This window comes from Sebastes umbrosus, chromosome 23 (genome assembly GCF_015220745.1).
Source record: "Sebastes umbrosus isolate fSebUmb1 chromosome 23, fSebUmb1.pri, whole genome shotgun sequence".
In the NCBI taxonomy this organism is placed as follows: Eukaryota; Metazoa; Chordata; class Actinopteri; order Perciformes; family Sebastidae; genus Sebastes; species Sebastes umbrosus.
This window is the reverse complement of record NC_051291.1, coordinates 11,403,869-11,424,960: the sequence shown is the minus strand read 5'-3', so window position 1 is coordinate 11,424,960 and position 21,092 is coordinate 11,403,869. Positions and strand designations below refer to the sequence as shown.

The 21,092-nt window shown below is 41.9% G+C and overlaps 1 protein-coding gene across 8 annotated transcripts in view; it reads right to left on the bottom strand.

Moving 5' to 3' along the window:
- Positions 1 to 360: 360 nt before the first annotated feature.
- Positions 361 to 21,092, bottom strand: part of ppp1r12a (protein phosphatase 1, regulatory subunit 12A) — a 57,295-nt gene continuing 36,563 nt past the window's right edge. Inside the window, exons 8-26 of one of the 8 annotated variants that reach the window (XM_037759986.1) lie at positions 20,775 to 20,932; positions 20,525 to 20,646; positions 18,241 to 18,465; positions 17,920 to 18,011; positions 17,531 to 17,644; positions 16,653 to 16,805; positions 15,192 to 15,359; positions 14,825 to 15,019; positions 12,932 to 13,022; positions 12,333 to 12,515; positions 12,060 to 12,231; positions 10,643 to 10,764; positions 10,429 to 10,494; positions 8,531 to 8,547; positions 8,308 to 8,428; positions 8,053 to 8,157; positions 7,914 to 7,961; positions 6,157 to 6,207; positions 361 to 2,085 (exon numbers count right to left, since the gene is read on the bottom strand). In XM_037759986.1, the coding sequence (XP_037615914.1) occupies positions 1,999 to 2,085; positions 6,157 to 6,207; positions 7,914 to 7,961; positions 8,053 to 8,157; positions 8,308 to 8,428; positions 8,531 to 8,547; positions 10,429 to 10,494; positions 10,643 to 10,764; positions 12,060 to 12,231; positions 12,333 to 12,515; positions 12,932 to 13,022; positions 14,825 to 15,019; positions 15,192 to 15,359; positions 16,653 to 16,805; positions 17,531 to 17,644; positions 17,920 to 18,011; positions 18,241 to 18,465; positions 20,525 to 20,646; positions 20,775 to 20,932 (2,290 nt within the window). In that variant the 3' untranslated portion in view covers positions 361 to 1,998. Of the gene's footprint in view, positions 2,086 to 4,228; positions 4,493 to 6,156; positions 6,208 to 6,709; positions 7,759 to 7,913; positions 7,962 to 8,052; positions 8,158 to 8,307; positions 8,429 to 8,530; positions 8,548 to 10,428; positions 10,495 to 10,642; positions 10,765 to 12,059; positions 12,232 to 12,332; positions 12,516 to 12,931; positions 13,023 to 14,824; positions 15,020 to 15,191; positions 15,360 to 16,652; positions 16,806 to 17,530; positions 17,645 to 17,919; positions 18,012 to 18,240; positions 18,466 to 20,524; positions 20,647 to 20,774; positions 20,933 to 21,092 lie in introns of those variants that run through there. The other 7 variants (XM_037759984.1, XM_037759982.1, XM_037759983.1 and 4 more) reach the window with 7 other exon arrangements.

The following is a 21,092-nucleotide window of genomic DNA, read 5'->3' as shown; positions in this document are numbered from 1 at the left end:
CATAAATAATATACATACACAGTAAATATACATATATAAATAATACCTATCTACAGTGATTTCAATTGATTTATATAACTATATATTTTTAATTATATTATTTATATGAATATATATTTATATAAATACAATTATATATGTATATATAAATAATATATATCTACACTGATTCCAGTTGATTTACCTGACTATATATATATATATATTTCTAATTACCGTATTTTCTAAATATATATATATATATATATATATTTGTATAAATAAAATAATAAATATATAAATAATATAATTACAATCAAGTGAAATCAGTGTAGATGGAGTTATAAAAAACATTTAAACAATTAAATAATCAGACGTGGGAACTTTACAATGTACAAGTTTATTTTTAATGAACTCTTCAGTGGTTGGTAGTCACAGCACAGCTTGCATGTATTAAGCCACACACCTATTTTACAAGATGACGGGAAAAAAAAAAAATAATAAAAGAAAAAAAAAAAGTCTAAACCAGAGTAGATGGTCATCAGTCCATCGGCTTTAACTTCTTTTATTAAAATATCCTTAAAAGGCCACTGAAATGCATAAAATGTTTTCAGATGCATGGAATATTTGATGGTGGCGATTTGCTTTAACCTGACATAAAGACTCCTCACATGGCATTGACAGTGCATGTAGACATTTGTAAAAAGGACTGGGTTAGCGATACCTAAGATATTCTTTTTTTAGTGACAACACCTTGGCTATAATACTACAGCTTTAAAAAAAAAAAAAATTGGAAACAAAATTAATAGCACTCTTCCAAGATACTGAATACAATGAAAGTGAAATGTAGTGAAGCGATTATTTCTCTTTTTTTTTTTATCTCACAATTATGTGAACACTTATTTTTAAACTGGAAAAGAAAAAAGCACTGCCAGCCGTCCCGCGTTAAGAGAGAGGCTCTACTGTACTGTATCCAATGACTATAAAAGAAAAATAAAATAATTAAAACACACCTTTTTGTCCTCTGGAATTTGTATACTTTTAATAGTAACAGACGGGAACCATAAACGCATGCCATGTGCTGGTCTCAAACAAATACATACAGGTATATACAGCATCACTCAGTACCTGCTAAAACAAAGTGAGAAATACAGAGTATAAACTGACTACACTACAAACTTAAAAAAAAAAAAAAAAAAAATAGAGGAGGAGGAAGGTGAGCGATGGAAGCGGTGGAAGAGTGAAAATCCTACATGTGATGGACTCATCATTAAAGCATTAAAAAAAAAAAAAAAAGAAATGCATATTGCACATACAGTGAAAGCTTAAATTCCACCAGGTCCGCCTCGTTTCGCTAAAGCGAGATTTTTCAAAAAAATTTCCCTCTTGGAGGAAGACACACAGAGGTAACAAAAAAAATAGGGGGGCGAGTGTGTGCATTGGTGAAAAATTAGGTGCCACGAGTAGCTGATGTGAGGGCAAAAGTGGCACTTTAAAGGGGGTTAAAGAGGGGAGCACGGCACACAACACGAACACAGGGGAGAGGGAACAAAAATAATCAGAGAGATTGTGGCACAAATAAAATCAGGTGTTGGATAATTCTTCAGTGATAGCCGAGAGAGAAGAGAAGAGAGAGAGAGAAGAGATCGCTGCTTTTTTCTTTTTCTCTTTATGTACAACTAAGGCTTATTGGTTAAATAGTTTTCAGGCTTTCCCCGCCCCACAATGCTTTTACATGCTGATCACACAACCCTTTCTCCTGTTGCTCTGTAAACTCTATCAGGACAGCAGCAGCCACACATAGTAGTGGAGGAGGTGGATGGATGGATGGATGCTGCAGTGATGGTTGTGATGGTGGTGGAGCAAAAAAAAGGGAGAGATAAAGAGCTGGGAGGAGATAAAGAAAAAAAAAAAAAGGAGTCTCTGATGTCTGTTGCAATTAATATCTAAATGTGCAATTCCATTAGTCACTGCCATGGGGGACTAGGGGGTGCAGGAGGGCGGGCGGGGGGGTCTGTTCTACTTGGAAAGCTTGCTAATGACTCGAATGAGCGCTCCGTTCTCGTCCTTTAGTCTCTGGTTGTCTGCTTTCAAGTCTGGGAGCGTCTGAAAAGGAATAAAAAAAAGGAAAAGAAGGGGAGGGAGGGAGGGAGAGAGAGAGAGAGAGAGAGAAGGCTTAGACGAGTCTCGACAAGATATACACGGTGTCGTTAAAACCAGTCAGGCCAGTTTGACAAACTGTTAATTGCAGCCTTTTGTACTGTAAGCAATCTTTGGAGTCACACGGCATCTCTCATGTTTTGTTTTTTTCTCCTTCAAAATAATTAAAAAAACACTCTTCCTTGTTTTTCAAAAGAGAGAAGTCAAAGCGGGCACACCACAGGCCAAAGATCCTGAGAAAAGCCATGCAGAATCTGAACGACTGCTCACCCGGCAGCCACAAAAATACACAGCAGAGACAAAATAAAGAGTCACTTTTTATTTGATCTAATGCGTAGATAGAAGAGTTTAAATCTGGATCATTGTTTGGTGTCCTACAGAGCCCAGCAGGTGTCAGGTTGTACAAATACGTAAATTACGCTCTTGAAAATACTGTCAAGTTACAGTAACAGCAGTGCGGTGACTCAATTTGTGTAGTATTTGAAACTTGTGAAAATGGCGGGCGAGGAAGATGCTGCGGTCGCAATTGTGACAATAAACACACAGCTTTTAATCAGGAGACCAGTGTTACGTTGTGTGGCATGTTTTCTGTACATCCCTTACGTTGTGTCAGTACATATTGTACTTAGTTTACGTACTTATTTCAAGCCCAACCATGATGTATTTCCTAAACCTAACTAAGTGGTTTTGTTGCCTAAACCTTACTGCGGATGGTACCGTAATTTCGTTGTGTGACGTACAAATGACACGCAAAAGGACTAAAATGCGTCCTCATTAAACAAGGAACGTCCTTGTGATGTTGTGCCATTTATACGCCTTCCTGTGTTCCTGTGAGACCGGGTTGTTTCTGCAATACTGCTCAGCTTTGGATGCTGTTGGTTAGTTAGTGTACATACAGTGTATACCGCTGAGTAGCCTAACTCTGCAAAATGGAAAGTGAAAGTAAAGCCATGGATGAGCTCATCTAAATGCACCACAAGGATTCAATATTCAATAAGTTCTGTTAATTTTATTAATAGTATGGTGTAAAAAAAAAAAAATCAAGAGCAAAATGCATTTCCCCCCCCAATATGACACCTGCTGGGCTCCATAGTAACCAAGGTAATGCTCCACTATGCCCGATAGGCAGACACCCTCTTCTTGGATCTTTATAGTGAGCCATGACGGGTGAATTCACAAGCATTAAGTCATACTGTAAAAACAACACATCTGACTTGAATTTAAGTTTGCCAGATTGCTGTATGGTACTGAACAACTGTAAACTGAAATATCTCCAAAAAACAACAACATAATGACTACAAAAAAATCCATAGGTCTTTAATTCTACTATATGATTACAGATATTATTATGTAAATTGGTGTTTGACTCTTATTTAAAAAAAAAGAAAAAAAAGTACAGCTGTTGTGGTGGTGACAACTCATGTTTCTACAACACTGACACTCCAACAAGAGATTCCAGTCCCCCTTAAAAACAAACTCATTTACTGATTACAGATGACGATCAAGTTTACATATCTGATCATATTCTGAAGTATAGCGAGTTGATATTGATCAGGCACTGCTGTCGGCCCATGCAGCATGAGTTTAATATCTGTTGATGTCATCTGTCAAATAAAAATTTGAGGAGTAAAGAGAGAGGGGGAAAGAGAAAAAAAAAAGTTTCCGTCTCTGAAGATTTGGGCCAAAAAAAGGGAAGCCACTTCATGCAAAGAAGCCAGAACAAGCCAAACTGAACAATCCGAGCTCCCTCTGACAGAAGCAACACAACTAGGATCTACAAAGAGGACACTTTCCTTTACAGCACTTTGTTTGTGTTTGTTAATAATTCAACTTTGGGGTAAATTTAGACACCTGCTGGCCTTAAATCATACTTACCAGAGCGTTTTAATCCAACTATTATAAACATGTTAGTTAGTTTAGGATGTTTAAATGAGCTGAAATATGTCAAAGTCATGTTGTACACTGTAAAAGGAGAGTGTCCTGTTGTAAGAACTAAAAAAAGAAATAGACACCCTCCCCAATCTGAAAACCAAAAGCTCTGGGGAGGCAGAGGGGCGCGGAAAGGGGAGTTTACGGCTGGGCACCTGCCTGTCTATGGGTGCGGGCAGAGCACGAATGGAGCATGAGAAGAATGGGGTTGGGAGGGGGAGGGGGGAAGGTGAGGAAGAAGAAGAAGGAGAGGAGGAGGAGATGGTGGTGGACAGACGGACGTGGCTTAGAGGTCGACGGTGGGCAGCTGGCTGCAGGCGGACCGCGAGAGCTTCGCCAACACGCGGGACAGGGCTCGGTTCTCAGCCTGCAGCCGCTCCTTAACCTGCCGCAGGGCCTGAACCTGCTTTACCTGGGGGAGGTTCTGCAGGGGGGGAAAACAACAACCACAACACAGGAAAACAAAGAGAGAGAGAGAGACAGAGAGGGAGGAAGGACAGGAGGAGGAGGAGCGTGTTTCAAGAACAAAATTAGAAGAGAAAGGTTTAATGAAAGACAGGACAATAGAAATTAATAAGAGAAGAGGGGCCAAAGAAGAAGAGAAGGGGAAACAGAAAAAAGGAAGATTGTTAGAAAATGGGGACAGATTTTTTTGGAAACCGAAGGAATGATTAAGAGGCTTTCCGGGGTTGATGCTTGTAGATAGAATGGAAAGTGACACTGATAAGATCAGCCAGCTGCCTAAAAACAAACACACTTTGTTATCACAGCAATGAGGAAACAACAGCTGCTTACTACAATTTAATCTCTCCTCCCAAAAAAAATCAAGAAAAGCAACATTAAATTTCTCAGTAGGAGAGCTTAAGTGTTTTGTCGACATAGATTTACAGCAGCTGACCTGAGATGTTGCCCTGAACAGAATAAGAGATGCATGTTTAGCAGGTAAACAAGGAGTCTAACATGGGGACACAGATGAGGCGGAATATAAAACGGTTTATTTCTGGAAATTACATTTGCAAGACTGGATGTTGTATTACACTGGAGGACTATACATTTACATATTATTCCTTCTGTGGACCCATCAAGAGGTTGTTTGTAGCCTTAATGCTGCTAGTCTATTGAGTTTCTTCAAGTTTATAGGGACTTTTCTGACAGTTTGTGTAACTTGTTGGCTGCTACGGAGGAAGTATACTTCTGGCGAGAGAAAAGAAAGCGTCTCCCCCTGAAGTCTGGTACGACCCCTCAGGTCGTCTGGCACAAAGTCTGTTAGCTTTCCAAAGTCCAGGACTAAAATCTTTCAGCTTTTAGCCGCTGGAGCAGTCTGCCTGAAGATCTGAGAGCTGCTGGAAGTGTTGAAATCTATAAACGGAAACTTAAAACCTACCTATTTAACCAGGCCTTTGATTAAGAATGGTTTATAGACATTTATTATTATTATTATTATTATATTTTTTAATTTATTGATCACTTATTTTATTGCATTTAAGTTGTATAATTTGATTCTATTTTATTGTTATTTTACTAATCTAATCTGACTAACTGCAGTTTTACTACTACTACTACTACTACTACTACTACTAAATTGCTGAATTGTTTTTGTCTTTTCTGTTGTTTTCACAGCTCACCCTTGTTCAGTCTTTTTTTCAGCTCGTCAGTCATCTGTGAAGCAGCACTTTGAACTGCATTAACATGTATGAAAGGTGTTTGATTGATTGCTTACTGCAGAAACGGACCGAATAATCTTCCAAGCAGCCGAGAATTACAGGCGCCATCATGTGTTATATCTGATAGAAGTTAATGGAAAAACTATGCACGTAAGACCAATTTTGTAATAAATCCATATTATCTTTTAAGCATCAAAGCATGTGAAATGTCTCACCGCTCCTATTAAACCAAAAAAAAAAAGTGAGCTACCCAGATTTATATATAAAGGGACACTCAGACTGAAGTGACAGCTGTTAGCACTGTAACTCACAAGTACCACCTACACACTAGCTGTGATGTTGACTCCATTAAATTGAAATGTCACCTTACATGAACACAGAATATAATGCATGTGTGTGTGACTGTGTGTGTGTTTGCTGGTACCTTAAGTTCCTCCTCCATCTCAGATATCTTCCTTTCTAGAGCTCTTCTTTCCTGCGGGGCGGAAGGAAAGCAGGTTAACTCAGGACATTTTCATAGAGGCGATTAGCAGAAAACGGTGGTACGCGCTCTACAACGCTGCATAAAGTAAGGTGTGGGAGATGGTGAGGGTGTAGCAACAGCACACACTTGAACACACGCAATTCTTGTGAGGCGTCTGCAAGCAACAGCCAGTTCACACTTCAGTGATCTATACATTATTTATATGGAAGGAGATCATAAAGGCAGGGAGATGTAGAGGTTGTGTTGGATGCTAAGTTAATGAGGGTCAGAATTAGGGCTGCAAATAATGATTATTTTCATTGTCGATTAATCTGTCGATTATTTTCTCGATTAATCAAATAGTTGTTTGGTCTAAAAAAATGGGGAAAAATGTCGATCAGTGTTTCCCAAAGCCCAAGATGACGTCCTCAAATCAAAGATATTCAGTTTAATGTCATAAAGGAGTAAAGAAACCAGAAAATATTCACATTTAAGAAGCTGCAATTAGAGAACTTTAAACAAATGACTGAAATCTATTATAAAAATAGCCGGTGCTTAATTTAATAGTTGACAACTACTCGATTAATCGTTGCAGCTCTAGTCTGAATGTCTTTTTTGAACAATAAAAAAGGACATTCTTGTATTATAAAGGATGTTGTGAAGACAAATGTTCTTAAAGTCACTACAAGGAACTTTTAACTGGTTATGAAACAGTCTCAATTTAATACGGATTCCTCTTTATGACCTACGTAAGTAAACGAGACCGTCAGCGAGAAGATTGGCCATTTCTTTACAGTTATTCTTAACGCTCGTCATCGGTGTAGTCGGGTCCGATTCCCCGCAAAATCATACGCCGAAACGATTTAAAGGTTCACCAGAAACTCCTTGAATATGAATAATGTCGTGTGGGATTATTCCTTATTTCATGGGCTATTTGGGGATTTATACATTATTATTACATACAGTATATATATAAAATAAATACTGAATGAATACTGATCTGGAGGTCGATTACCATGGCAACGGTCGAAGCTTCGAAGCATTTAGGTCAGGCCTATCGGAAACACTACGGCTTTTGTCCACGACGACGGCCAAAATCGACACGAAATGAATGTTCCTCGTAGTAGCTTTAAATGTGGCTTTAAAATAATGGATGGATTTTACAAATCTAGAGGGGTTATTAAGGTTTCATGGCTACACAGCTCTGCAGCATTATTACTGAATGAGTGATAAAACACACACACATGCACAGGTTCTTTCAACAGCAATTCAACAGTCTACAATTGTTCTACTTCCTCCTAAACTGAGATAAACACACTTTCACACACACAAAAACAACAAAATAAGCAGTCTTGAGAAGAGGTGACCACACGCTGCCTCTGAGGTTCAAAAACAGGTGAGAGAGAAGGTGGCAGTGTTCTGGGTGGCGAGGAGGGAGGAAGTCCCTTTGACCCCGACTACATGTGTGACACGACAGCCGAGAAGCAGAGAGTAGACTGATACAGAGAGTCAGGTTAAGGTTATCATACCACCACCCAGATGATATTGGGGCCTGCTTGTTACCTTCAGACATAAACCCATCGGTAGTGTTATAAAGCAGGTCGGATTTATCAAAGATAACACAAGGACTAGTTTGAGATAGACATGAGAGAGACAGAAGTTAAACATCTTTTCAGTAAAGTTCATTTGTGATAAAAGTTATTAAACTGCGTCATTACCCTTTTCTCCATCTCAAGCTGTGATCGGTCGGCATAGCGTTCCTGCCTCTGCACAATGGGAATAAAATAAAAGTCATCAGCTATCTTAATCGTCTTTATATCAACGCCGATCAGCTGTAGCAGTGAGAGCTTGGTGTACCTGTGTGGCCTTCTCTAGTTGTAGCTTCAAGTCTGCCAGCTCCAGGTCCGTGTCACGTAACTGGGCCTTCAACTTCTCGTTCTCGGCTAGGATCTGCTCGTAGAGCTGAAGGGAGGGGGACAAACACGTCCAACAGTCAACACGTCCAACGAGCAAACCACCAACAAGGCATCTGTTTTCTGTGTGCTGTATCATTTGCAAGTCCTGAGAATTAAACCCAGGATCCTAATGAGCTGAAGTAGCAGTATTAAGTACCTTCTTATAGTCAGTGGTGTCGTCTCTATCCAGTCGGCTCGAGTATGTCCTCCGACTCTCACCATAGCCACGGCTATAAAGAGTGTCATTGCGGTCTAAGGATGAAGTGCTGCTCTCGTTCCTGCAACGGTAAAAAAAAAAAACGGGCATTTAAAATCAAAGCTACAGTATAAAGGATAATAAGAAAGAGCATAATAATAATATGAAGGGGGGTGAAACATACCTGGACAATCTGTCACTCTGTAAGAAAGCAAAAATGAAAGTAAATGTTAATGTCGATAAAGATAAAAGCACTTAATGAAACTAGAGATGCACCGATCAATCGACAATGACCGGCTGATCAGTCTCGTATATATGATTTTTTGCCGGTCAAATTTGTACACGTGTGCCACATGATGGTTTTTACGTCGCGCACACAGCCAAATACACGTCATGTCGCTAATTTCCTATCATGTGGAGGCAGCTTGAGAGTGAGAGAAGGTCTTGTAACTTGGCAAAAATCCGAATCGACAGATTGCAGTTGGAGCATCTTTAAATGAAACTAAGAGCAGACAAGTCATCATGTGGTGAATACTTAATCTTATCAGTCAGTGTACAGTGGAGGACTGCTTGCTTATACGTGTGCATAGACAGGAGTGCATTTGTAATAACATTACACACACAAAAACAAAAGTGAACAGCAGGATGAAATGGGATGATTCAGATTCTACATCCTCTCTCTGAATGCATCAGCACCTGAACTTCACTCCTTTGCAATCTGCCTCCTACACACACTCTGCACTGCATGCAAATCCATATATTCCCAAACAGCTGTCGTGCCAGCAGAGCGCCTGGAGGCCGACTGCGTCTCCGGGCCAGCTGGGCTTTCTTGCAGCGGCCCTGAGAAACGGGGCCAGACATCAGATATGGAGGGTCGGGCTTCCAGCTATTTTAAAATTGCCGTCGGCTTCCTGAGGTGGACGGAGGGCGGCGACACAACAATACTACAATCTGAGTCAAGACGTCCTGAAGCCTTACAAAGAAAATGATCAGCAGAGAAGTACAGCTGATCAGATAAACAGCCTCATTGTCCTCATTTTGTGTTCTGAGTTTTAAAACATGATGATTTTATCCGATAAGGTTCAATACTTTGCAAAGTAAACTCTTTTAAGAGTCTGTTAAACATATTCTCAAAACGTATTTTAACATTTCGGTGCTTTTAATTGAGAGTACCAGGCAGGAAAAGAAGAGACTCGAAAGCTTTTCCTGTCCGCTCTCCAATCTCCATGCAGAGATAATTGCTTGTTTCCTATTTAGTGCTCCGTTGTTGCTGCTCCACCCTTTCTACTGTCCTACTGAGAGTGATGGCTGGAAGCTGTGTATCCCTGCTGATTGCTCTCAAGTAAACGACTTCTGTCTGCTCTGCTATGTTAATGCTGCAAAGGACACTCCCCGTTCAAACAGGATGTTCATCCAGCCAGCAATATTTTCACAACACTGCCCTTTCTGCCCTACGAAGGGCTGCGAACTTCCACGGATAGTATGAACGCAGTTAATTGGATTCAAAAGCTTATTCATAGTTTCCATTTCTATTTCAGGGACTGGAAGACGTTCATTTTGCTCATCGCTGGTTGAAATTCTTATTTACAGTGACTTTATTTGCACAAAAGAGCACAAACTGAAGGTTGAAAAAGTGTTTTCGTTCCTCTTAAATCTCACTTCAAATTGGAAAAAACTCTCATTCATGTGCACGCTCTGACCCGGTGACCGAGACTTCCTTTGTACGTCTACATGTTTTGAAAACCCACTGATCTATGGCTGAGGTCACTTTTGGTTTGCAAGGTCGACCCAGCAACCAGACAATCACCAGAAAATGGAAACGAGGGGGGAGAGAGAATGTAAAAATTCAAAGCCTGCAGACGGTGAGAAGGAAAGATTAGTGGGAGGGGAGGAAATCAGCTATACGGGGGCAGAGAAGTGAATATCAAAGTCTTGCTTTGGCCTTGACTTCATGAGATGAGACAGGAAAGACCAGAATAGAGAATAAAAGCAGAAGGGCAAGAATCAAACGGAAGTCACCCCGCACAAGACAAGGCCTGGCTTGAGGGCTCCTGCTTGAAAGTCAGTTTTTATCTGCGTTACCTGTGGCTCTCCCTTGGTGCTGCCCTCCTCCGAGTCAGACTGCTGGTCAGGGTCATTTTCATCACCCTGGATTTGAAAAGAGCAGATTAAAAGGGTTACCGTCCAAATGATCAAAGAGGAAGACTCGGGGGGTTGTGCGAGTGTTATGAACCTCATCAAGAGTGCTGTGAATACTTATGACGAGGGAAAAGAAAAACTTCTATCGGTGTCTTACATCTTGGGTCCAGAAGGAGACGCCGGTGGAGCGTCTCTTCTCGCGGGGCCGCCTGCGATCCCGTATGGAGCGGGGCTGAGACTTGTCCTCTCCCTCCTTCTCCTCCTCCTTTTTGTCCATTTCTGTCCAATCGAAAAAGAGCGACAGCAGGTTAACTACACATACACACAGCTGGCCAGATACCAAAATGAAACTAAATGAAAAGACCCAATAAAGAGAAGAAAGAGAAAAGAAATAATGTTAAATCTTAGCACTACATAGAGACACAGTGCAATTAAGTCCCGCCCACACCGGCAGGACTAAGGTGCCTCCTTTTCAACTCGGTCTGCTTACACACAACAGAAACAATGCAAGTGCCCATACAGTAATCCTAATTCAAAGTGAAAAATGGAAAAGTTCAGGTTAAAACAAGGCAGTGATTTGACTTCACACGGCACAATCAGGACAACAACTCGACTTGGCTCGAGTTCAGAGGGAGAAAAAAAAGAAAAAAAAAAAGGTTACGGTCATGGGAGAACAAAGAGGTCAGTGTTTCCTGCAGTTGAACGGACTTCTATTTTCCCAGGGATGCTTCATGGATTTATTTGTTAAGAGAGGAGTGACTTAATATTAAACGCAACCCAATCCCTTTCTGTCTCGACGCTCTTAATCAGCATGTGGCAGTTTGCCCATGTGAACGTGGACCAGTATCATCCTCATGCTGTTCCTACATGACTTTATACCAGACGGTACGGCATTTGAGTTCTTTCAGTTTCACTTGCATGATAGTTAAAGCTGTGTCTGCTCTACCTTCTCTGTCCTAAGCCCCTAACACCCGAATAGTACGGGTATATGCACGCTCTTCATACAGCAACATGTACGAGTATTAGTCATTCATTTCAACCATCATCCCAATCGTGACTGTGATCCCAATGCTTATATGGCGGCAATTTTATGAGAATTACCCTCCTGTTGTTGGCCTGTAAAGCCCTTTGAGATGACATATGTGCTTGCGACAGTAGTTGGTGTTAAGCGGAGTTTGAACATACACCGATTACATTACCCACCCACTGCCGTCACTGTCGTTTTGCTTTTTTTTAATAGAAATAAAACCCATTTAGTTAATTTTTTGTGTATCAGCGCCGTGTTATCAATACATAGTCGGACGACAGATGCTACCATCTGTAGTGAAAGTGTCTGCTCTGTACAACTCAGAGAAGCAGGAGTCAGATTTCACACTATCCGGACGAGAGAGAGTTGACAGACCGAGAGATGGCGGAGGATTTGCTGTCAAATTGAAAAGCAAAAGCGCCTATTAGGCAATGTTTCAGATTTAAAACCAATGCTATAAGGGAACCATAATGTTAATGAGGTAATCGCCGTGCGGAGGAGCTCCAGCTGCTGTAGAGGTGTGTGTTCGGATGGGAATGGCGCTGACCTTTTTCCGTGTCTCTGGAGGAACGGCTATAGGAGGAGGTGATCCCCGTCAGACTGTTGGGCCTGTTGAGGGAGCTGGAACTGGAGGACAATGTGGTGCTGGAGTACGGGGTGGAGGATGTGCTGACTGTGGAAATGGCGGAGGTAGAGGAGGAAGACGAAGGCCGGTAGCGCTGGAAGGGAGAGAGGAGAGGGGAGACAAGTAAGAGGGACAGTGTAGTCAAATATTCCAAGGTGTAGAAGTCATTACAAAAAGCTCAGAGCAGAGATGTACCTCTTCGAAGCTGCGGTACTTCGACCGGTAATCGTCTTCCTTGGTCTCCAACTCCTTCTTCTCCTCCTGCTGCTTCTCCTTGTCCTGCTTCTCTTTCTCCTCCTTCTCCTCCTCGCGGGTCTTTGGGGGACGACTCCTGACGATTGTTTTCTCAGCCTCTTGCAGGTCAGTCAGCGTCACACCCTGGAAGAGGAGAGCAATACACGATCTTTAGAATTAGTATTATTTCCTTGGATTTATTTTATTTTATTTAAATTTTAAAACCAGAATCTCACTATTAATCTTCCGGCTCTGCAGTAAAATCCAGTGCTTTACAATGTTTAATTTTTAGTGTCATAAATTTCCAAACTGTCAGCTTGTAAAATCATCAGCTCTTTGTACAGCCCTAATGTTAAGTGCTGCCTGTTTACACAAAAAGTGCCGTTTCAACCAAGATAATAACATTTATTTAAACAGTCTATGGCTATAAAACCATAATGCAAACCAGGGGCACCTACAGGTCACCATGATGTTGGACTCTTCTGTCATTTTACTTGTTGGTACTTTGAAAAAAAATGGTGACTCTTTTGGTGGGATGGAGGTGATACTGGTTGACTAACCTGGGTGGACCTCCTCGACTGTCGAGCCTGTCTGGAGCGAGCTTTCCTCTGGGATTCTGACTCCTCGTCTCGGACTGGCGTCAGGTATGACCTGGCGTACACAAAGACACAAGCAAACACACACAAGGTTAGTTATTTTGGCAATAAAAGCAAAAATACTGAGCTCTAGCTTCAGATGACTTGAGATGGGGAAGGATACATTTTTTTCGGTTAAAATCTCTTTTATAAATTCATCTGTAATTAGCTTCATTGTGTAGTTGTGATAGTATGGTGCCTTAAAGGGATAGTTTGGTTGTTTTGAAGTGGGGATGTATGAGGTACTTATCCATAGTCAGTGTATTAGCTACAGTAGATGGTGCTTTCAATTTTGGACTAGCTGGGAAAGTGAGAAAATAACGCTCTCCCCTCACACAATAAAAAACTGCAGAGCGAGGATATTAATCGTAGAGCACCATCAGTGGAACTGCTCAGTGGCTAAAACTGACAGACTGTTGCATTCACCGGCTTTCACTTGTCAACAGTAAGACTGCAGATATACTGCACAGCTCCAGGTGTACATTTGTGGAATGTGATGCAGCTATCTATGTCAAGAAATGTTGGGGGAGGAGGTTTTCTTGTAATGAAGATATATGTGATGATAACATTCCTGGAAAATGTTTGAGTTTCCTAAGATACCGCTTTAAAACAACCCTTAAATCTACATTAAGTTATGTCTGTGTTTAGGCTCAACAGGCAACACAGTTTGGGAAATAAAACAGTAAGCTATTCTAGCTCTTTCTCTCAGTGTGCCTCTGTCGGCCACAAAGAGGTATGATCTCGTTCAGCGCAGCGTCGGAGCCGTGGCCTTGGAGGGAAAAAAAGTGCAGCTTCTGCCCACCTTCCTTATAAGGATAAGTTGCCGGAGCGGTCCCGGCTCTGCCCCACTCCCACCATGACAGGTGGCTTATTTCAGCAGCGCAACAGGAAGACGAGCACTTGACCCCACTCAAAACACATGCTTTCTGTGACACTATCCCTCTATCACAGGACAGACTCTCTCTTCCCCTCCACACTGTGTACAGAGTTAAAGATCACGCGCACACCCCGTTCTCAAACAGAGGAAATGCATCCGGATTATTGTTTGACTGATGGCAGCTTCTAAGGTTAATGCCAATATTTCTTCAAGCTGCTTACAGTTAATGCTTTGTTCAAATATCCAAGCTATCTGATCTTGAACATTTCATGAATATACATAAACAAATATAGTAAATAAAACAAGATAACATCTTAAGAACTCTTCTTTTCCCCAGCGATGTTAACTTATGCCAAGAAAAAAACAACACACACACACATAATGCTCTGGGATGCTGAAAGTCCAAAATAGCAATTAACGTCCCCAAATAAACAAAATCTGAACTACAAATTGATCAAACAAAACGAATCATATCCATCATATCTAAGGCTAATAACAATAAGATGACAATAACAGGCCAGCATCAGCAAATTAAAATGTAAATTTAACACTAATGCAGATGAGATTAACCCATTGTCTCATTTTAATGCTACAGCATCAATTCACTATTATATAAGAAAGATTCTTTATTCTCTATTTATGAGTTGCGTCGATATAACAGCGGAGCAGTCCGTGTGTGCGGCGCTCTGCTTCCACTTCCTGCAGGCATAGCGGGCATGCCAACTGTTTGTTTTCTCTCATATGCACGCTGCAAATACCAGTGCTCTTACCGACCGTCGAAGCAGACGCACAAATCGAAATATGGCACTAAAGTACTGTAGCCGATGTTTTAGGTTTTTACCATGGTATCGGTATCAAGTTATTTAGGCAGGTATCTTTAACCAAGTCATAATTTCGGTATCGTGACAACACTAGTGTGTGTGTGTGTATGTGTGTTTTACCTGCGTCGTTCAGAGCCAGTGACAATGCCAGTGACAATGCCAGTGACGATGCCAGTGGTGGTAGTGGTAGATATGGCGGGGGTGGTAGTGGTAGATGTGGTGGTCGTAGTAGAGCCAGTGTTCATAGTTGGGATGACCGCAGCAGACTCCTTCTCCTTGTCCTTTTCCCTCTCTGCACTCTCCTCTGACCAGTACCTGTTCAACACAAGCATTTCATAAAGAAACTTGACTAGCCTGACAGATCTTCTGGCAGTCATTTTGGGATAATAAACCCTCTATGAGAAAAGCCACAGAGTTACAAAACTAGTTGACTATCTAGAAGGTGTGTATTACAGGTGTACGGTATGTCCTTTTTCTGTTCATGTACCTGCTGGTGAGACTGGTGGAGCCAGTGCGGGTGGAGGAGGAGCCCAGGCTGGAGAGCAGGCCGCGGTGGCCTGTGGGCGAGGTAACAGATGAGGAGGTGGTGGTGGTCGTGGGGGAGGAGGAGGTGGTCGAGGAACCCAGGTCCTCGTGTCTTCTGCCAAAAGAGCCGCTGGAGGACAAAATGTCAAGACATAAAACACAGCAGGGTCACCGGTAAGCCAGAGCGGGAGACAAATAAAGCTATGTTGATGATGCTCTGATTATTAACTGAGATTATTAGTTGAAAAAAAAGGGAAAAAAATGGGTGGGAAACTCTTTATGTTTACTCTGATGATTTTAAGCATTAAACATTGGGCATGAGACAGTCATCAATTTCCTTCACAGTTCTAGAGCCTATATTGCATTTTTTTAAATTGTAGAGGTTTGAATGAAACATTGTTTGACAGTCAGTCTGAATGCTAGTGATGACGGCTCTGACTGCATTATGAAAAGGTCAATGAAGCCTAGGCTTGATTATGACAGCGTATTAGGACCACTGTACGTAAATAAATAAATGTATTTATTATTACACAGAATTTCCAAGATTAAAGTCATAAATTTGCGAGAATTTCTTTTTGCAAATTTACGAGAAAAAACTTGAATATTTTCTAAAATTTGAGTCACACATTTACGAGAAAAACGATAGCAAAGAAGATTTTTGGTCGACCTCATCACACCACAGACCGCTTGCCGTATTATTATGCCTTTAGTGGATGACCTAATCAAATTACACTTGTATGACTTTTTTTTGTCTTGAAAGTTTTTTCTCGTAGATTTACCACTTTAATCTCAGAGAATATCCAAGTTTTTTTCCTCATAGATTTATTACTTTAATTTCAGAAATTCCGATTTTTCTTAAACCTTTAATGGTCCTAATATGCCGTCATATTTAATAGCTTAATAGTGAATCAATCTACAGGAAACTGTTGTGATATTACGGTGTTAATTTGTAAGTAGCTCTAACTGTCTTTGTGAGACGACTGAATGGATCACTGTATTTTTTTGATTATAATGATAATTGATTTAAAAAGGAAATTTAAAATATAAAATATGCTGTTTCAGTAAAAATCAAAATGAGCATACTCATGGTATTTACTCGATGACATCAGTATTCAACTTTTGCAGACTTGTCAATCAAAGAAAATCTGAAATGCTTCATTAAAAATCAAAGAAACAGCAGGACGAGTTTCTGCATTTAGTGGGTGGGTTTGTGGAAACATTTAAACCTTTACTTTGGACCAGACTTCATCCAGAGGCTAGTTTTAAATGTTAACGCAACCATCTCCTTTCCGAGATTCATACGGACATTAAATGCAACACAGTACACATGGTAGGCGCTTGAGCAGAGCGGAGGACAGACAGTCAGAGAGGACAGGTGGGTGTAGAGACGGACGGGTGGTGCCCCCGGGGGAGGCTGGTGTACCTGCGGTAAATGCTGTAAGACTGGTAGTGGGAGGTGGGTGGCTGCCAGGGTTTAGTATTACAGGTGTTAGGGTCCAAGCTGGAGGTGGACGAAGACTTGGCTGGCACGTCCCGCGTGCTGCCGCTCCGCCCTAGTGCTAGCGTGTGGGACGTGCTGGCGTGTTGGCAGGCGGGGGGGTGGGCAAGAGAGGCATGTTAGCGGTGGAGGCGCACACACACAGATATAAGAAACATACATATTTAAGACTATTAAGCTTTGACAAACTATTGGTGCATTCATGTCATATGGGGCCAGCTCTTAACTGGAGTGTGCAGTGTTTGGAGAAGGCTTTTGTAGATTTTTGATGATCAACACACAAAGTTTTAGGGTTAAAAATAGGGTAATTTAGAGATATAAAAGGTAAGATTAAATATGTTTTTATAGATGTAGTATTTTTCCCATATGACATGCATGCAGCATGAGTCCATGTCTAGGTTTTGTGCCACAAACAACCCTAGGAATTTGATTTATCTGGGAGTCAGACAGGTATATAGGCCTGTTAAAATGTCAAAAGTAATGCATTGCAAATTCAGCGGCACAGCAACCTGACAGGACACGTACAGTCATGCAACAGACTCTTGTGGCAGTGATAGAGAAAAAGCGTTCTCAGTAGCTGCTGCTGCTGCTGTGCATGGAAAGCATGTATCTCTGATGACATCATCCAAGCGAAATGCACAGTAGAATGATTGATAAACGACTATCAATGCTGTCTACACTGTGGTTTCAGTTCCAAAGCTATGCAACCTCACGATGGATAAACACTTCATATCAGACGGAGCTGATGATGAGATGAGGGATGGAGGTTTTTTTGGCGGGATCGCAGCAGACTGGAGGCTAACCTGCGCTGGTAGCTGGGGGTTCGGTTGGTGGAGGCGCTTCCTTCGCTGTTCTTCAGGTCGTCGTCCCAGCGTCGCCGGGTGTATGAGCCGCTACGTATCAGAGCAGTAGAATCCCTGGGGAACCACAAGCTACAACTCAGGCTTCCCCCAAACAGATACTGACAGATATGTGAAAATGATACTATTTCCCCAATAAACCTAATTCTACCCCTTTTCTTTTGTCATTTCAAAGTCTAATTGCTGCACAACGTAACGTAACAAAAAGCATTTTCCGCACACACCATGCAGAGCATTGAGGCCTTTAGCCTGCAACACACAGCAGTGGGCAGCAGGAGCCGCTCATGCCAATGCATGTTTTGCACGGAGCCACTTAAGCTCCTGAGTTTCACCTGTTTTCCTTCTCGTCAATGTCTGAAGTACTGGCGAGCCTCCTGGGGATGGTGGGGGCTACGTAGGCGAGCCGAGTTCCTTTATCCTTTTCCTGTAGACAGAGGGACAATAAAGGAGCCGTGTTAGTGATAATTTACGGAAGATTTGTCAAATATTACTACAATCATTTCAGGGTATCGTATTGATGTCATAATTTTGATATTGTGACAACACTAATATACGATGGATGATTTATTCCTTTTCAAATACAAACATAAGGCTAAAAGAAGGTAAGACAATGACTACTTTTTATATTTCTAATATTCTATACTATATTTGACCTTCTCTTTGTCTTTGTTTTCCAGAGAGGAGGAGAGGCGAGGGCTCGAGGCTGAGCGCATCACCCCGGTCGTGTCCTTCTCCCGCAGAGCCTCCTTGGTGGCCGTGATCTCCGCTAGCGCCCCGTAGCTGCCCGTCTTCCTCAACCCCAGCCGCCACGATGACGGAGACTCGTCCTTCCTGTCCTCCTCCACTTTAGTCGAGACCTTTGCGGCAGGCTGAATGGCCTGAGGGCGAAAAAGGGGGCAGCGGTTTAGTGTGCAACGTTAAGCTTTTTGAAAGTATAAAAAGATGTTAAATGAGATTTTTAGTCATCTTGGTGAGTAACACAAAAGTCAACCGTTCGGATTAATCTCCAGGGGGCTGCAAAGTTGAGAGCATTAAAAAGGACATGTTTAAGGAAGGGCATGCTAGTTAAGAGATCACATCCACTACTACTACAACAACTACTGGACAAAAAGGTATCTCAAAATATGATAATTGTGGAGCGCAATTACACCCGTTGTGATTTTAGAGTCTGATTGATAGTTTTCAGGTCTGGCCACATATACATTTTTTAAAACAAACTATACAAAGATGCATACATAGCCAACTAAACAAAAACACAGAAGCCACACAGACACACGGTGAAAGCACGACCAGGACGGTGCATTTGTAGATTACGAGTGAAAACAACACCATGTAGGGTCGGATGAGTGAAAGTCAGCGATCGCCTGGATCGGGCCGGGGTAGTTAAGGGGAGGTGTTAAGTATTTTGTCAGTGCAGAGGTGCATGTAGGATGAGAGAACAACTCCGGTGCACACCAAATGCCTCACCATGGGTTTTTTGGGCACTAGAGAAATGCCAGTTTTGCGCAAGCCTTGACGCCACAATGCAGGACAGCCCGGCTCCGCCACAGGCATGAGGGGAGTAATATAATCAAACTAAAGCCAACCAAGACAAGAGGCCCGGATGAGAAAGACGTGGGAGGGAGGGCAGGGAGGAGGTTGAGACAGAGAAAAAGCCAGAATAAGACAGAAGCAGCAGCAAAAGAAAAACACACACTTTATGGCAAGGACAGATGTTTTTTTTAAAGGCCTAGTCACACACCACACAATGCTTACTGCCAAACCGGTTGATCCAACAAACATTTTGGTAGTGTCAAAACTGGACGTTGTTAATGTTTTGCTCACTCTTGTTAGACAGAAGACATTGTGATGTGTGAGCACTAGGCTTCAAAGAGGGATTGGAACAGAGGAGATCATTGCGAGAAAAGAAGCAGAAAATAAAGAAACAACATGTAGAAAGTCTTGTATAGGTGGCCACTGCAGGACATCGACTAAAGGGGGCAAATTCAGAGAGATAGAACACTGTAAGGCCCTGATACACCAAGCTGACAAGCAACAGTCAAGAGTGTGAAACGATAATGCAGTTTGTGTCTGATATCACAGACTTAATGGAATGAGCGTCGAGGCTTTTATTTTGGGATTTCTTTTTTGGTACTATATGTAGCCCATGACAACTTTAGCCAAACAAAACACTTAAAATACCTTTCCAACAGTTAAACATGATGTCACATTTAAACCAGTGGACTGAAAGAAGCAGACATGCCCTTGGAAAAAGTCACCAGGTTCACTTGAAGTTAAATGATTAGCCTCATTTTGCCAGCAGAGGGCAGCAGACTCAAAAGTGGGAACACACTACCATGCAAGCAAACATCCAAACCAATCTCACTACACTGTAGTGTTCTCCTGGTTCCCTCTTAACAGCTCTTATAGTAAACTGTTATTATCCAGTATTGGCCACCAATCATCCCCACTGTGCAGCCCGTTGCCATGTTTGTTAAACGCCACCAACAATTAATGTCATTCTCAGGGCCTCTGTGACATTTGTTGGATATGTGTGCTCATTGTACTGCGACACCAAGAGCAAGTCCCAACCGGGGACAACTATTTGTGTGATGGCCTGGAGTATGAACCGCAAACTCATTTATGCCTCTTCAGCCGGCTGTGAAATTAGGTTTGTGTTCGGAGGGGGAGAGAAAAACTAAATAGATGGTGAATTTTTACTGATTTGTGTACAGAATGAGGCACCAACACGTCCCAGTAGAGCAACGCTGATGAGACGGAGGAGGTGCGGTTACTACTTGAAGTGGTTTGAGGGTGGAATAGTGACATGGTTACATCACAGCTGTAAGGCCTTTTTACAACCAATCAGCAGCTAATCTGTCTTTTTTTTTTAATGCCAGTACTGTGGCAACTATCTGCGCAGGGTAAGGTGATGAATATGTATCCACCAGGTCGCACCTTCTTTACCGGTGAAGTGGGGGTTGTCACCTGGTTGGTTGGGCTAGTTGGAGGTGACACGCTGATGCTGGTCGGGGCGGGCGTTGTGCTGTTGCTCACCGATGCCGAAGGCTTGGTCTTGTCTGGAGGAGTCAAAAAGAAAACAACAATGAATGAAAAGCAAGCAAGAACGTGTGTTATTTAACTGATAACCAGTAAATGTTTAGTCTTCAGACCTGATTTTGAAGTCTAAAAATAAGTCACACTGTACCTGCTTCAGTCTCCGACTCTGAATCTTCGTCGTCTTCTTCCTCACTGGAGCAGCTTGATTCGTCCTTCTTCCCCTCCTCTCCTTCATCCACCTTCTCCGGTTCTAAGGTCTCGATGCGTGGGGCGACCTTTTCTGGCTCTAGAAGCAGCGTTTCTTTGCTGCAACACACACACATTTAACACCGTTAGTGCAGAACTACAGCATCAGTGTAGTACAGGATTTTGAACAGCAAGAGCGAATACAAAAAAATACAGAATACAATATTCAAACTTTTAGTTATGCCTGTGCTATAGTTGGCTTGACAATCCTAAAACTAAT